Source organism: Capricornis sumatraensis, chromosome 4 (genome assembly GCF_032405125.1).
Source record: "Capricornis sumatraensis isolate serow.1 chromosome 4, serow.2, whole genome shotgun sequence".
Lineage (NCBI taxonomy): Eukaryota > Metazoa > Chordata > Mammalia > Artiodactyla > Bovidae > Capricornis > Capricornis sumatraensis.
In genome coordinates, this window is record NC_091072.1 from 55,781,679 (window position 1) to 55,800,356 (window position 18,678).

General features: G+C 34.6%; 1 protein-coding gene across 7 annotated transcripts in view; it reads right to left on the minus strand.

Moving 5' to 3' along the window:
* Positions 1-18,678, minus strand: part of PPFIA2 (PTPRF interacting protein alpha 2) — a 506,769-nt gene that overhangs the window by 92,935 nt on the left and 395,156 nt on the right. For all 7 annotated transcript variants that reach the window (XM_068972181.1, XM_068972177.1, XM_068972176.1 and 4 more), the window contains 7 exons: positions 18,266-18,400; positions 11,994-12,077; positions 11,603-11,734; positions 10,028-10,090; positions 6,978-7,069; positions 2,093-2,228; positions 259-479 (listed from right to left, as the gene is read on the minus strand). In XM_068972181.1, the coding sequence (XP_068828282.1) occupies positions 259-479; positions 2,093-2,228; positions 6,978-7,069; positions 10,028-10,090; positions 11,603-11,734; positions 11,994-12,077; positions 18,266-18,400 (863 nt within the window). The remainder of the gene's footprint in view (positions 1-258; positions 480-2,092; positions 2,229-6,977; positions 7,070-10,027; positions 10,091-11,602; positions 11,735-11,993; positions 12,078-18,265; positions 18,401-18,678) is intronic.

The following is an 18,678-nucleotide window of genomic DNA, read 5'->3' on the forward strand; positions in this document are numbered from 1 at the left end:
TGCAATTCATGGGGTCGCAAAGAGTCAGACATGACTGGGCGACTGAACTGAACTGAACTGAATATCAGTAATCTGCATTTTTCACATATGTTTCTTATAAAAGCTGTCCTAACTTTATCCTGGGAAACTGTGAAACTGCACATTATAATTTGGTAGGTCTGAGTATCTGGATGCCAGTGCTTCTGATTTCACTGATGATCACAATTTTAGAATCAAGGTCTTCCAATTCCTTGAGACCATCAGAAATCATTGAATCACCTGATTTCCTTGTTGATCGCATCCAGTTGTTCCTGAAGCATCATGGCCAGTGTCTGGGCATCAGAATGGCCACTTGGAGAGAGAAGATCCATTGAGCTGAAAATTGTTTCTCTATCGTCATCATCAATGTCAGACATCTCTGTGTCACTTTCAAAAGGGTGGCTGCTTAGCACTCCAATTTGTTGAGTTCTATTCCACTCATGATCTCCAAGAGATTTCACCTGGAAGGTAAAGGAAAAATTACAGTATGTTTCATCTTGCTCATTTTCAAAGCACTATTTTGAAAATAAAAACCAAAAACACACATGCTTTTATAGCTACCTTGGCAAAAGCAGAATTGATTAAAAACATTTTATTTATCATGTCAATAAAATAGTTCCTTGATACTTAAGTCATGGAAGGTACTAATTTCAGCATAAATATCAATATTTTAATAGGAATAAAAATGTAAAACTTCTGCATGATTTCTAGTTCAACCTCAGTTCAAGGTAGTACTTATTTTAAAGCATCTATGTTTCCCATGTTTTCACTTTTTGTAAATGTAACAATCTCTATTCACTAGTACTTAAGCATTTCCATTTCTTATACTATTAATAATTAGACTGAGGGTAGAAATATTACCACACAATAAATTATACAGGAATTCTTTCTCCTGTATTCTAACAAAGTATTAATAAAAACATTGCAAAGATTTAATTTAATCTCCACTGCTCTGGTTGTTTAAATGCCTCATGGATTTTTTTAAGTCCAAGGCACATCAATTTACATGACTATGTTTTTAAAATTAATACAATAAGTCCTCCATATGAGTAACTGACCAAGAGATCAGTGCTTTTCAGGCTATGACGTGAAGGCAGGAGAGGGCTGAAAGAAAGAGAGCAGTCCTAGACTTCCTGCTATTTACAAGTAGGTTTTCATTTTTGTGAGGATGTAAAATGATTTGGGGGGGGACTACAAAAGTGATATTTCCCCAAAGCCCATTTTTGGCCACATGGCATAATTTGAAATCACTCAAACACAGACACAAGTTTAGACTCGTATCAGGACACATAAAATTCCTGAGCTTCAGTTTTTTTCATACATGAAATTAGTATAAAATAGTACTCAATTTACAAGGTTACATGAATAAATACTTGACACATGCTTAGTTCAACTTTTGGTACCTAGTAGGTGCTTTATGCGGAGAAGGCAATGGCACCCCACTCCAGTACTCCTGCCTGGAAAATCCCATGGACAGAGGAGCCTGGTAGGCTGCAGTCCGTGGGGTCGCAAAGAGTCGGACACGACTGAGCGACTTCCCTTTCACTTTTCACTTTCATGCACTGCAGAAGGAAATGGCAGCCCACTCCAGTGTTCCTGCCTGGAGAATCCCAGGGACTGGGGAGCCTGGTGGGCTGCCATCTATGGGATCACACAGAGTCGGACACGACTGAAGAGACTCAGCAGCAGCAGCAGCAGGTGTTTTATGTTGGACTTCCCAGGTGGCGCTAGTGGTAAAGAACCTGCCTGTCAAAGCAGGAGATATGAGAGATGCGAGTTCGATCCCTGGGTCGAGAAGATCCCCCTGGAGAAGGGGATTCTTGCCTGGGGAGTCCCACGAACAGAACAGCCTGGTGGGCTGTCGTCCATAGGGTCATAAAGAGTCAGACATGACTAAAGTAACTTAGCACATGCACAGGGGTTTTATGTTAGCTATAGTTAAAAAAAAAAAAAAAATCTTTCCTATATCACACCTGAAACTAATAAAAATGAATGCTTTCAGTATAAAAATACTATCCAAAATGGAAGAGTGCATTTACTTAAACCATCAAAGACTTGAAATCAAAAGTTTAACCTTGGTCTCGTCTCTCCTCGCACCCATGCGGCCTCTCCTTGGTCTTCTTATGACTTTAGCGGCTCTGTAATCAGACTGGCTGTCCACTAGGGACCCAACAGAATACCGCAGCTCGGCTGAGGTGTCTAGGTGAGTTCTGGAAATGAGGAAAACTTATCAGCAAGTCACCATCCACCACTTAACTGGCAACAAAACTCAAACCCTCAAGGGGGAAGGAAATATGTTATAAATCCGAGAGGTCTCTTCAGAGGCTTACGTCATAAATTCCAGTCTCAGGTTCATTTTAGAATATTAAAAAAGCCTTTCTGGTCATTCATTATCATTTTCAAACTCCTTAGTCGATTGAAACATGTTAAGATTGACAACCAAAATCCATTGGCTTACATTCTGACAACTCTGTTTTATTTTGAGCTATTTAGTGGATAATCCAATACATTTTATTTATCACTGTGTTTGTTTTAAATATTCTTCATTAACCTAAGAGAAAAATGAGTAAACTGTTTGAGTCACAGCATTATCTATTTTCCACTTTTATTTTTCAATATAGGAAATTAACAAAATACTTAAAATCAGATTGACCTAAGGTTAATAATTTTTTTTTTTAAATAAAATAGGATAGTCCACCAGAACAGTTTTTCAGGTTAGGATAAGATATTGTTCCAAAAATGTTAAGGAAGAATCTTTTAATAAGCACATTCAATTCTGAAATCTGCTTAGAGATAAAACACTTTGAAAATTCTAATTGGAAAATATCATCAGACTAGTTTCAATAAACATGAAAATAAAGTACATTGTAATTGAAGTGCACTAAAGGTTTCTCCAAGTATATTATTTATATATGGATTTATATAAAATTGTTTACAGCTACAGTAATGATGATAATAACAAATGCAACATGCTGTCATAGAAAATGATCCATCATCAGTAGGAAATATTCTTAAAGCTATTTTCTCTTGAAGTTAGTGCTTCTGTTGATCTACTATGCTCTTACCCTCAGTTCTCTTCGCGGACAAAAACAAACATCTCCAAATACTTGGCAAGACTATAAAAGGTTCGGTGAGTCCTGGGTTTTTGAAGAAGTAGAAGACACTGACTTAATTGATGCAGGTTCTTGTTTAGCCCAGTTGGATGTTAAAACAGATGAAGTAAGGAATCATCCTCCACATAGATGACAGCTATTGTTTTTATAGCAGCAAACTTGAGGCTTAATCATGCAAAATGGCTTTATTATGAATCAGTTATATATTAAAAACTAGTCAATCAGGCCATAGCCATTAAATGGCACAACTGTCAGTCTTTATTTATAGCAGAGGATATAAGTTTTATCAAGACAAAGATCAGATTTTAGTCACCATTGTGTGTTCAAGGAGATATTTCTAGAATATAATAAGAACTTCATGAATATCTGGTAAGACAAGAAATGAATACAATTGATTATACTAATAATATAGTCCAAACTGTCCAGGTCAGCGTATTCCCTGTCTAAGGACGTTTATTAGTCTGTGACTGCTTAGGGTAATGTCTCTTTGGGCACTAGAGTTTCTAAAATTATAACTCATCATGCTAGGAGTATTGTTTTCTTATTATCTCTCAATTCCAGTCAATAAAAACATTAAACAAACACAGATCTGGTCCCATTGATGTCCTCCTCAAAACCCTTCATTGTTCTTACAAGGCCCTCTACCTGGGCTTCTACTTCCCAGTTTCATTTCCATTTACTCTCAAACTCATACTTTCTTTTGCTTCAAGCGTTTGAACATGCTGTTCTTTCTGTCTCTTCACACACTTATGTGATTACTATTTCTTAAGTTTCCATTTAAGCTGAGGCTTAAAAGTCTCAACGTCATATACTACTCTAGCTCCTGGGATTCCCTGTATGAATGTGAATTCCTTGTGTGAATGTGAATGTGTTAGTTGCTCAGTTGTGTCCAGCTCACAGAGAGTCCATGGACTGTAGCCTGCCAGGTTCCTCTATTCGTGAAATTTTCCAGGTAAGAATACTGGAGTGGGTAGCCATTCCCTTCTCCAGGGGATCTTCCTGACCAGGTCTCCTGCATTGCAGGCAGGCTATTTGTCTGAGCCAACAGGGAAGCCCTGTAATCCTCAAATTCGTATTTGTGCATTTTCCATCTGGAACATGTATTCTTCACTGCCATCACCACTATGTCTCCAATGTCACAACATCTCACAAGGAGAAAGCACTTAAGTTATCTTGAAGGAACAAAAGACCGGAAGCAACACTAATTGTAGGAAATTGCTTACACCTTATTTGAAGCAGTTGCTCCTCACCTCTCTCCTTTTATTCAATGCTGATCTGTCAGAGGCAGTATTTCCACATATTTCAATTTAAAAATTCTTTTTGGTGTACAATATTTTGAAAGGCATTTGCAGATGTAAGTTACAACACAGCCCCTGGTTCCCTTAAACAAGGAACCATGTGGTTTCCCCTCCAGGATCTCCTGGGACTCTTGAATACAATCTCATACAGGAACTTGCGCAGACAAGTAGGTATGAATTTTCTTGGAGAAAACCTGTTGCTCACTCTTCTGCTTCCTGGAATGTCCTTCATTGTCCTCTGCAATTATCCAGATCCTAACCTTTCTCCAGAGATGAGCCAAATGAGGCCTTTTCCAGTCACTTTGGAACTCATTTTTCTTTCTTATCATCATCGTCACCATATATATCACTGAATTAGTAACTTCAGTTCAGATATATAAATCATAATAAAACATTAGAAAACTGAACATTATTTTCAAAACAATATATTAGTAGAGGATATTAGTCACTGTCTCACTCACTCTAGCTCGTCTCTTCCTACTTCCCCACCTGTAAAATCAAAACCTAGTAGATGAAGTTCTCATGTACTTTGGTTTCTTTATTTCTTTTTCAATTGTGTGCACTCAGAATATGATTGTTCAAGAAATAATTTGTTTAATAAAGTTTCAGTTGTCTCTTAACTTATTATAAATTAGCTGTTCTAATAATTCCTATAATACTTTATATTTGTGAGTTGATTTACTGTTTACAAAACACCCTTTTCTCACTTGTCTCATCTGCAAAGTAAACTTGTCATAAACTGTTATTTTATATGAAATTAATTTAAATTTATTAAGGAAAAAAGAGTTTTCCGAAGTCAAACAGTTATTTTGTTACTATATGCCTAAGACCTAGGAACGTCAACTTAGTTATTTTTAGTCTAGTGTTTCCACTACAACCTGTTGTACCAAAGAATAGTTGTTCCCCATGCAGTTCCCAGGAGAAGGCAATGGCACCCCACTCCAGTACTCTTGCCTGGAAAATCCCAGGCAAGGGATGGAGGAGCCTGGTAGGCTGCAGTCCATGGGGTCGCTAAGAGTTGGACACGACTGAGAGACTTCACTTTCACTTTTCACTTTCATGCATTGGAGAAGGAAATGGCAACCCACTCCAGTGTTCTTGCCTGGAGAATCTCAGGGACAGGGGAGCCTGGTGGGCTGCCATCTATGGGGTCGCACAGAGTCGGACACGACTGATGCGACTTAGCAGCAACAGCAGCAGCATGTAGTTCCGAGGCTTCCCTGATGATTCTTCATTGTCAATAAATGTCACATTGTTAGGCTGCCATGATGACTCACTACAGTGATAAACTTTTAGATAGCACTTTTACAACTCTGTATTTCTGAGACTGAAGGTAAAAAAGACAATGAAATGGCCATTTGGTTCTAATAAAATATACATCTGTTGATTGAATAATGCTAGTTCTGTGTATTTACTCTGTTGGCATTTTCTTTCATCTTTACCATCATCATCATCACCATGTATATCACTGAATCAATAACAAGTGCAGATACACAAATCATAAGAAAACATTAGAAAAATAAATATTATTTTCAAAATCAAAGATCTACATATCTAAAAGTTCCTTGGGTGTATTTACACCTGTAGAACTGTGTTTCTTATATTAAATTGAATTCAAAATTCTGAATTTTGTTTTTATTAATACTCACATTGAAGAGAATATAAGTACTTTTAGGATTTTTTTAAATTTGGATTTTTCACTTGAATGCTTGAAAAATGCTTTACTAGATATGCATTTCTTCAACAATATCTATTGAGAGTCTAATATATATATTTTTTTGGGGTGCTGAAATTATAGTACTCAAAACAGGCAAAAAACTCCAACGCTTGTGGAGCTAACATTCTTAGGATAAGCTTAAGACCAAAAAAAAAAATGCACTTTCATAATAGAAGTCTGTGGTGGTCAAAAGTTTCAAATAGCTGATACTGTGTTTAACAAATAAATGCTTGTTATCAACTTAGATATGTATCTATCTACATAGTAAATAAACATCTCTTTGCTTTATTTTTTTAAAGATGAGGTATTGACTCAAAGCAGCTGAGTACAAATAAATTTACTTGAAAATTTTTAAATGTATTTCTCTTTCCCTCTTTTGCCTTGACAAAACAGATCAGAGTAAATCTAAGTAATCATAACCAAGGATGCTTCTTCAGTAACAGGAAACACTAAAAACATTTCTGCATGTAGAGAAAATGACCGATGCCTCTTCCTAGAAAAACATGTAATCTCTGTATCTGTAGCTCCACTTCTTAATGTATGGTTTATAATATAGAAGAAGACATATATTTCTATATATATATATATATATTAAATGAAAAATACAAAAGGTAAAGATTTATATTTTGTTGCATGTTTGAGGAAAGAATTACTAAATTAGAGAATTATTTTGGAGCATAGAAACTATAAATCAGTAAGGAATCAAAATAGGGCAATGCCTGCTGCCCAACAGACGGCACTTAGTTATTTTGTTTGAGGAGATACAAAACCCATAAGAAAATTCACATTGATTTTTGGTGACCTATAGATAAGCTTTTAATTTAATGTTACCTTGATATTGTGGGTTCAATTAAAGAGCCAGTTCTCATTTTCAACTGGTCAAGTTCAGATCTCAGCTTTTCAATTTCTTCTGCTAACCTTTCCTAAAAATCAAAGAGGTGTTACTAAGATGATAGGCATATACCAATAATACCAACATTCAGTTATGATAAACCAACTACTAAGCTTAATAACTTTCTCAAATGGAAAAATAATCAATATATTTTTACTAAGTATGGTTAGATATGACAGCAAAAAATGCCTGACTTTCCCCTTGAGATGAAAATGTGACAGCAGAAATTAATACAGTTTTACCCACATTCCCTAGTACTCACTAATCCTAAATCTTTCTAAATATATGGGGATTTTTGAGTAGAGAAGTGACCTGATGATTTTGATGGCTCTGAGGTGAACTGATGAATGGGACTGAAAGGCAGGTAAGAAATAAATTATTACTACTCTTCCAAAAACAGGCAAGAGGGTTATGGCTTGGATGACCATGGTGTCAGAAGAGAACGGCAAGGATATTGGATGCATTTTGAAGATAGAACTGAGAAAATTTGCTATTGAACTGGCTAAGGGGTGTGGATAAAGAAAGAGGTCAAGAATAGCTCCAAGATTTTAAACCTGAATAATTAGGGGGAAGAAGTTGTGATCTGCTGACATGACTGCTGGGTGTTGATTAGGTTAGTTGGTAGTGGTATTTTAGGAATTGAGGGCATTACTTGTTAAGATTGAGATGACCATGAGTCCAAATAGAGATAGTGAGTGGGCTCATGAATAAATGAACTCCTTCAGGAAAGAGGACTCGGTGGGTGATCTAAATTTGTAAGTACTCAATTTACAAATGGTATTTAAAATCCATGAACTCATCAAGGACTGAACATACAGAAGATATCCAAGGATGGTCCTAGGAACTTTAGAGATCAAGATCATGAAGAAAATAAGTTGAGTATAAGAAGGATTTTACTCATGATTGACTTTGCTGCTGCTGCCAAGTCACATCAGTTGTGTCCGACTCTGTGCAACCCCACAGATGGCAGCCCACCTGGCTCTTCTGTCCGTGGGATTCTCCAGGCAAGAACACTGGAGTGGGTTGCCACTTTCTTCTCCAATGCAGGAAAGTGAAAATCACAAGGGAAGTCGCTCAGTCGTGTCCGACTCTCAGCAACCCCATGGACTGCAGCCCACCAGGCTCCTCTGTCCATGGGATTTTCCAAGCAAAAGAGTACTGGAGTGGGGTGCCATCGCCTTCTCCATAATGGACTTTGAGTCATAGATAATTGAGTGGAAATTTGAGAAGTTATAGGAGATGTGGTTAGATTAGGAAATGTGTTCAGCTGTATGGAATGGCATTCAGAATTGACGTATGACCTGGGATTTGCTTCCTCCAGATACTGACATGAACAGGGATGTAAAGCATGGAATGATTTGTATTGCTGATTGCCTGGGGAGACTGCTGGAGTTATAAGGTTCAGGTAGGTGGTTGGGGAGTGGGCTCTGAGGATCTTGCCAGAGCACACAGAGCTTTGAATGATATAACATTCCATAATAGGATCGAGTCCAAACTTCACAATCTGGTAACACTCTAATCCTTTAAACACATACTAGTCACAGCAAACTTCTGGTGATTCAGCAAATCAACCATCTTTGTTTTTTCTCCACGCTATTGCATAGGTATGTCCTTTTCCCTACCCTTCTCTGTTGGTTAAGATCATATGTGCCTTCAAGAGCTTGACGAAATGTCGTCTTTCATGTAGACATTCTGAACTACTCCAGAAAGAATTAGATGCTATTTTCTAGGCACCATAATTGAATTGTTCTAATACATCTGTCATTCAGGGGATAAGAGTATGTACATCCTGACTGTGGGACAAAACAGCTATTTTTAAATTAATATCATAATATGTAGCATTCAATATGGTTAGATGTACAATTGTTCCTTCTCTTTATCCTCTCACCTTTTCCAATACCTTCCAAATGTCATATGTTGTCAGATCTTCCGTCCCTTCCTTCCGCATCTCTTTTTCTCCCTCTCTCCCTCATCCCTTTCTTCCATCTGTTTCTTCCTTCCCTCTATTACTCCCTCTTTCCCTCCCTCTCATCCGTCTCTATTTCCATCCCTTTCATCTTTTGTTGAGCATGCATTTAATAAGTCACTTATTAAGACAGTGATTTGGTATTATTTCATTTACCTATGCTGAACAAAATAAGACAAAATCGCTAACAAGGATTTTACATGCTAAGGAAGGAGGAAAATACATTATCAATTACACCTTTTAACATTTCATAATCTGGTCCTAATCTGTCTGGTCTATCATGTATTCTACAATAAGAATAACTGATTTCAGTAAAACTGTTTAAAAGCCCATTATTATTTAAGATCTCAAACCTAACTACTCATCCTCTCCCCACTCTAAGCACCTGCAATCAGGCACAGGTACTGTGTATGGAAGATTTGCACCACAGTCCTATCTTTCCCTAAAGTTTTCTGAAACCTTCTTTAGAGCATCAGTGTATGGTGATCTCTCTTACCTGAAGTTCTTATTGTCTATTTCCCTCATTTGGCACTTGGCATCGGTTACTCTACAATTCATTGCTTTGTGCTTTTTCTTCTGAGACTTTTTCAGATACTTTACAACTAAGATTGTGTTCGCAAAGATGTAACTTATCACAATTATTATGAACAATAGTTATTTAATACATTTCAGCTAAAATAATCTCAAACGAGACACAAATCAGTGCATCCATTTTTATATAAAGTTCAAAAAAGTAAAAATAATTTTTGTTTTTCTGTTAGCAGTCAAGATAGTGATTCTCTTTTACGATAAAAGTAGTGATTATAGGCTAACAACGGGTGGCTTCCAGGATGCTGATTTTTAGTGTGTTGGCTTGTAAAAATTTATCAGGCTCTCTTTCTATATGTATACTTTTCTGTATGTATTACATAAAATTTAAACTATTTTAAAAGATATCCTAAAATTATTATCAAATTTATTTTACAAAAAAACATTCACCACTGTGAAATAGAAAAGTGGACAAAATATAAGGTTCCATAATACCTTATCATGTAAAGATTCTTCCAGATTCTTTCTGAAAGTTTCTGATTCTTGAATTAAAACATTCTACAGAAAAGGAAAGAAGAACAGATAAATAATTGATAAACTAAAGAGAAAATCACAACGTGTAGATTAATTTTATATGACTCAAGAATTTTCTTTGATTCCTTCCTTGGCACCATTTACTTTTTTGGTTTCCATGGAAACTAACTTTGAATGGAATCTTTAAACAAGACACTTGAACATTTTTAGAAATACATAATACAAATGGGAAGTATCATTTTGTAACAGTTGGATTGACAAATAACTATTAAATTTTAAACTATTTTTGTCAACCTCTTCTTAGTATTTTTAAAATTTGAAATAATCAGTTTACTCTTTATATGAGAAAAAGTGAATAAAAAGCAAAATATTAGCCAAAGCTGTCACAGAGAAGAATTCAGATGAACTCATTTTTATTACCTGAAGAAAGAAAAATTTAAGATCATATATTTTAGAGATTCAATTTCTGAACCTTCATTTCATATACAGAATGAACAATTTCTAATAATGATTAAATTATTAAATAAAAATAAAATTTAGCTATTTAAAAATTAATGTTACATGACATGATGTATAAATAACTTGCATGACAGATTTTAAAAAAATCCTTGCCATAAGAGTATTATTATTTTAAAAATCTTTATATTTTTCTTGTAGTATTATAAAGCATGATTTACAATAATACATTCTTTTTACATTTATAGAGTAAAATTAAAGTAAGAGTTTGGTAACTGGTATGCACTTGGAACTGAATAGGAAGAAGGTATGCCTTATGACCTGATAGGTAAACTCATCAAATTTCTTTAACTTTTCTTGAAACATTTTTCCTGTTTTGGTTTATGTATGGAGCAGGGGGAAATGTCTAGTTTAAGTAGTGATTGGCATTCAATCTAAATTTCCAAAATGATTTATCCACCTGGGTTTTAATCCCTACCTTTTTTACATCATGGAACTGGCAACCAGCTGACATAACTTTTGTTGATCTGGTAGTTGCCAATTATTAATGAGACATATAAATTGTGAATGAAAATGCAGATTGTACAAAAGCCTGTTTTTGGAAATAATATGGCTGCAAGCATTGCATTTCTAAATTCTGTGGTGAGATTGACACTGGTTTTATTGGTGATATAAACTCACTCACATTTTGGCTTTTAGATTAGTAGCAGATTCAGATACTTGAAACATTTGAATGGTTCATATCTAAAACACTATTTTTTGTCTTAATCTTTTTTGCAAACCAGGTGAGAAATAAATGAAATACTTTCATTGCAAAAGCATATCACATTTCAATACATTTGTCTATATGATCATGCTACACATATTATATAACATGTAACTTTTTTATTCACTTAAAAATTGATTTCACATATTTTTATAGAAGCCATTTGTTCACTTTTAAGATGTATCAGGCTCCTTTCAAATTAAAGAAAGTAACTGGATCCTCTGACCAATACTATGATTGCAGCAGAGCAGAAAACAAGCATGATCATAAGAATACAGCTAATAATCATGCGATTCTACTGTTGGTCATTTTACCTTCTCTTCTAGAGCAGCCATCCGTTCCTTTAAATGTAGCTGTAAGCGTTCATTGGATTCTGTCAGAAGTCTGTCCACAGTATCAGATAATCTTTTGTTGTGCTCCTCATTCATTTTCTCTCTTTGCCTAGCCTTATATCCAAATAAATAAATTCAACATAAGAATCATTTAAAAATTATTTGGGTTTGTTTTTATATTTTTTCTAGTTTAAATATTGGATTTAATTTTATGTCTGTTTTGATTAAATTGGCAGAAGCTCTTTTTTAATGCACAGGGCATATCCATATGATTTTAAATATAACCAACAATCAAGAAAGGCATTCATTTCTTATATGTAGAGTATAAATCCATAAACTGAGGCTTGAGAGGGATGGCTTTTAAAATACATACTCTTTGAAGTTCTTGATTTTTCTCTTCGAGTTGACCTTCGAGATGCCTCATCCGTTCTTCAATGTTTCCATGTCTTTCTTCAGCCTGTTAAGAAATATGAAGAATGCATCTGACACGTAAGATGTGGTTAAGACTTCTCCTCTAAATAAACTGAAATAAAATGTAAAGCAAGCTACTACCAACTGCAAATGTAGTTTTCAAAAAATAAACTTTCTTTCAACAGGCAGCTGAACAGCATTGCTTGAAATGTGTCAGCTACAAAGGCCTGTCACATCCAAGCATCAGCAAAACATTGGAGTTATTTATGAGCAATGAGATCAGCCAAATGTAACATGCAGACTGTGCATGGTTTGAACACAAACCTGCCATTGTCCAATCTTAAGCTCCTGAAGCACTCAACTGCACAGATGGTCGATTATCAATAAATAAAAAGTAACAAAATTTTTAGAAATGAAAAGAAAAAATTAGATGAATTCTATTTAGCAATAGAAAGTAAAGTCCAGTAGGACTACCTTCCTACGTATGGAGATCATTTCTTGTAGTTTAGCTTCCATAACATATTGATAATCATCAGATGAGGTAGAAGAGGTTGGATCAGACTAACAAGTCAAGGAAAAGGAGAGGGACAAAATTGAAAAATCAGAACTAAAGACACTGACACTGAACAGAACATAGCACAGAATGCTTAAAAGAAAAGTGTGACAGCAAATTTAGTACTTTAATAGAATTTTATGTGGAAAGAACTACACTGATATTTGGTGAACATGATGCAGTTGATGGTTGTAAGTGAAAAACAATGATATGCTCAAATAAAAAGCTACCAACCTAAGATATGAAAGGTTAGTGATGGCTGGCGATGGAAGATTACTACAGAACGAAATAAAGCAACTCTGAGAGAGTCATGTAATAGTTGGAATTATGGGAAACCAAACACTAGAATATGTTTCTGATACACTGTCAAAGTTTTGTGTTTTGGTTTGTTATATTACTTAAAAATAATGGAAACAGTGTACCTCAATGTTGAGGGGTAGGCCAAGGCAATGATCTCAGGTGAAATAAATTTGGAAAAGTATTTATCATAAACCCAACTCTGTAGAAAACAGAGAAGCTAAGCTATGGGGTTAATTATTATGGGGTTAATTAATAATTGGAGTATTCTCCAATTCGAGCAGGACTGAGTTTCCTCAGCAACTGTGGCAAACTTACAAAATGACTTCTGGTCTCTGAATATACCCTATGGTTGTAGGGGTAAAACCTTAGCATCTACTCTTAGACATAGCCTTAATTTGACATTTTAAATGAAATGATAAAAGTCCTCAAATTACCAAAGCGACAGTAGTGTGGTGAGGACAAGAATACTTAGAGTGACACAAGGGGCCACTCCAAAATGGATTCTGCATTGATATGTTGCTATGGAAACTAAAGAGTCCCCTAAAGTGAAAAGGTGGCACCATGCCTTTGTGAGCGAATGTTTGTCCAGTCACAAGGTTAGTTACGTGTCTTGGAGGTGAATGTCAGGTAACCACAGATGCAGAGTGTTCAACACATGACATTGCTGATAGCTGAATTGTATTAGTATGTTATGCGCAGATTACATGTAAACTTGCATCAACATTTTAATCATAATGACAAGTTAAATAATCACAACAGCCAAAGTACCTTATGTCAGCATAAACAACATTTAACTCCAGAGCATATTCTATTACATTTTATAAGTTTATTCTAAATCAGAGAAACTTACTTTATGCAAATATGAGACTATATATAAATATGTCATGCAGTACCTGAAAAAAAATAGTAACCTATTCATGTATTGGTTCATATGCATATGTACTATTTTATGCAACAAATTCCAACTTAATCTATAAAATGAACATATAACATTTAACTGATGGGTTTATGTGAATTATAACTCAACATTTACATTTTGTAAGATTTTCCTTCTGATATTCTTATTTCATAAATTGGCAAAGTAATGAAGAAAGAAGAAATAAACAATTTCTCTCCCCAAATCTCCAACCAGAAGCAACACAGAATGCTACCATAGTCTTCAAATGCTACAAAACAATTTTATAATATTATTTAAAATTTATAATTCAATTATTAATACTGTATATTGGTCAAAATATTACTGAAATGATATACTTTAAATTCTTAAACAGATCTGTAATCTCTCAAAATTAAATTTTAACAAGTAATGTTATGACAATTAGTCGTGATTGATTCAAGGTAGTCAAAGTATGAACATTTCTATTTGCAAAACTGTTCATTCCAATATACAAGTAGAGTTAGTATATCTTTCAAAGGTCCTTAAATCTGCTAGCTGTTTACATCTTAACTACTAAAAACACAGCAAACATTGTGAAACTTCACTTCAGAGATTAAACAAGAATTTTGTCATGTTTAAGTCACTATGTTTTGTTGATACTTTTTACTGGTACTAAAAATGGATGAAATACCTTATGAAATTCAAGATGAATTATGTCCTTGCTGAGGGAATATGCATTTTAATTAAAGAAGTAAACATCATAAATCAAAACATTGGGAGCCTAAAATGTTTATTAGTTGTGTATTCACTCACTGAAGCCAAATTTTTCATTTTATCCCTAGCCACCAGCATTGAAAACTTTTGACTTTCTGAAAGCCTTAAATGAGCTTTCGTTACCTATTTTTACACATACGCACACACATATATACATATACACTACCAGCAGAAGAAAAGATTGTCTTATCAACCAAACGGTAAATTCAGACATCTCTAAACAAGCATTGGATAAATGTGCAAGCACTACTGATTTATGTTCATGTTAACCTGAGGAAGACTGCAATTTAAGGAAATGATGTAAATACTGGAGTCATGCAAAAACAGTGCAATTTTATGACTCCTTGATGGGATATAGGGCTTATCTTGGTTTCACTCTTTAATGTGACAAGACAATTTTCAAATGAGCTAAAGTTTTAGAAAAAATTACAGGAAGAAACACTTTTGAGAAGAATGTGAATATATTTGGAAATGGAGAAGGAATTAAAATTAAAAAGAGGAGGGCCAAAGAGAAGAAAAAATACATAGCAGATAATAAAAGAAAAAATACATATATACCAAATAAAATATATGAAAGATTGTTAATAAAATCATTCAAAACATAGGATTGGGAGTCTAGATTTAAATTAAGCATACATCATAAATTAGTGAGAAGTCAAAAATATTATGAAGTAGAAAAAGAGTACGGAGATCAATAATAGTAAGGTATTGAAAACAAACGGGTATGGAAACAATGAAAACTAAAGCTGGTTTTAGAGACAGTCCCTTTAGGTCTTGAGAACAGAAGATAAGAAAATGCTTAAAAATTATTTTAGCCATCAAACTTGGGAGAGCAAATGAAAGACTGGAAGACTGATCTTCAAATGTTATAAAAGGGTTACAAGCAGAGGGAGTACATTGAAAATAAAATCGCAGGACCAGAGGAGCGTGAATAATGAATTAAATATGGCCATCTAAAAACTATATATCTGAAATAATGTGTTGATATACAGCCAGTCAGTAGAGAAAATAGCAAAAAGCACAAGCAGAGTGAATTCTAGCAGCTTCACACATTTTAAGAGAGAGAAAACTACTCAAAAGGGAGGAAATCAAAAGGTCTAGATGAAGTAGAATTTTAGTAAAGTATTATTAGGTAGGAGTAAACTGAGGAAATACTTTGGGTGCATAAATGAATATAGGTATCAAATATGATTCCAATACAATTAAATGGAGGGCAAGACAGATGAGATACATACTTTATTTTTAAATTCTAAATTAAGGATTATTAGGGATATTTAATTAAAGCCTCATTTAACAAGTATTATGTTTTAAATTATGCTTTATTCTCAATCAATTAGAGGTTATTTTGGGGCAAATTTGCTGAATTTTAAGTTGTGTTTTGGGGAGAGAGATTCTAGACTTTCTTGTATTTTACTCAGACAATATTGATGGCTATTTTATACTAAAATATCACAAAAGTTACTTTTATTATTTAACCATTTGCCTAACTCCTTCTAAAATATTTCTTTTTTTTTATAATTTAATACTTTTTATTTTTATTTATTTTACTTATTTTTTTTTTAATTTTAAAATCTTTAATTCTTACATGTGTTCCCAAACAAGAACCCTCCTCCCACCTCCCTTCCCATAACATCTCTGTGGGTCATCCCCATGCACCAGCCCCAAGCATGCTGTATCCTGCGTCAGACATAGACTGGCGATTCAATTCTTACATGTTAGTATACATGATAGAATGCCATTCTCCAAAATCATCCCATCCTCTCCCTCTCCCTCTGAGTCCAAAATTAAAATATTTCAATTCAACAAGATAACTATAAAAATCCTTTATATTCCTCAGATGAAAAACCTAATACACATATCTTAATCCATATTGCAGTAATTTAAAATATGCTTCCAAAAAATAGAATATGACTAATCTTTTTGTACTTTTTATATAATTTCAAAAATATTTCTCAAATTAAATAAGTTTATATTTATTTTAGAAAGCATACATTTCTGAAACTGCCATAATGGTTTACGGTACTTTGATCTGTGACTATAGATCCACATTGTATCACCCTAATCAGACAAAAGTTCTGTTCAGCTAGTTAGTCCAGTAACTCTGCTGCTGCTGCTGCTGCTAAGCCGCTTCAGTCGTGTCCGACTCTATGCGACCCCATAGAGGGCAGCCCATCAGGCTCCCCCGTCCCTGAGATTCTCCAGGCAAGAACACTGGAGTGGGTTGCCATTTCCTTCTCCAATGCATGAAAGTGAAAAGTGAAAGTGAAGTCGCTCAGTCCTGTCCAACTCTTAGCGACCCCATGGACTGCAGCCCACCAGGCTCCTCCGCCCATGGGATTTTCCAGGCGAGAGTACTGGAGTGGGGTGCCATTGCCTTCTCCAAGTAACTCTACAGACACCCAACTATTCCAATACTTTCTACTTTGTCAACTGTTTGTCCTTTCACTATCTGATTAACTACCCTATTTTAATGAACAGGCATCAGTTTACTGTTTCTTTCTAATCACTTGCTTTTTCTGAAAGCAACAATGTGTGCCTACTTTTACTTTGCTGCATCAGTTGTTTTGGATGATCACTAATACCAGAGTTTATCATTTGCAGTTCATATATCTATCTGAGCCATTTACTACAATGGCATGAAAAAAAGCTTCCATGACCTACGAGCTTGGCAGGCTACAGTCCATGGGGTCGCAAAGAGGCAAGACATGACTGAGTGACTAACACTTTCACTTTTCACCAACAATGTTTAAACATCTAAAACGTGTACATTTTTGAATTGATATTAAAATTCAAACATGCTTTTAGTGACAAAATCTGGACTTTTATTCTAGTGACATGCATATACACTTTGAAGCAATTGCCATTCCCATTTAACTGTGAAAGTTAAGAATAGTCATTTGGGCTTTCCTGCTGGCTCAGCTGATAAAGAATCCACCTGCAATGCAGGAGACCTGGGTTCAATCCCTGGGTTGGGAAGATCCCTAGGAAAAGGGAAAGGCTACCCACTTCAGTATTCTGGCCTGGAGAATTCCATGGACTATTCCATGGGGTTGCAAAGAGTCAGACATGACAGAGCAACTTTCACTTTCACTTTACAATATTATAATGGTTGCTAAGTTCTAAAATAAGCAAATATTTGCAGAATTTAATGTCCGTAATGGGGCAGCTAATTCTGAACATTCTTCAGAATATTATTGATTTTATTGGTTCAGAAGAAATTTCAACTATCAAAATCATTTTCTGTATTTAATACCTTTAGATTTTACAGTTCTACAAATCTAATTTTCAACCTCTAACAAGTTTTTTCATACTGTAATCAGAAAGAAATCAACTGCTTATGATACTTCCTGTATTTTAAAAACTGTACAATTTATATTAAGCTTACTAAATTATTATGTCTCATGTATATCCATGTTAAAAATATCATTATGTTTTTATATTTGGTGATTATCCTTATGTACAAATATTACCATGGAAAATTAGCTATAAGAACTTGAAACTTTATTTTTGCTAATGTTTAAATAGGCAAAGAAATAATCACATTCATTTATCAATCATTCATTTCAACATAAATAAGATATATGTAATACAAAAAGTCATCTAAACAACAGACCAATATAAAATAAACTCCATAAAGCCTAAAGAAAATCTTTATAGGTTCCATCTTAATTACTAGTCATTTCTATAAGTATTAATATATCTAGGTTGACCAGTTGTTTAATTGTAGTACCTTTGTCAGGGCTGCAATTCTCTGAGCCAGTTCAGCCTCTACTTCAGGTAAGGTCTCAGCTTTTCTCATAGTTTGCTGCAACTTTTGCTCAGCCAGCTCAAGACGCTCTTGTAACTGTCTATTCTTCTCTTCCATCTGAACCAGGGGTGAAAAAAGAGACACTTAAACTGTCACAGTTAGGAGAGCAAACACCAGTCACTAGGGGCTGTGGGCTTCAGCCTTTATCCTAGAGTTAAAATCAGCTACTACTACCACAAGTTTTCATATATTGCTTATCAATATTCCTTAATAAATTTAGCACATAAAAAATGAAAACCTTTTACCAACAACAGCAAAAAGAAATGAAGTTAATAGTGAGAATTAACTTGGACAAGTGAGATACAACTTAGTACTTTAACCTCAAATGCACTATA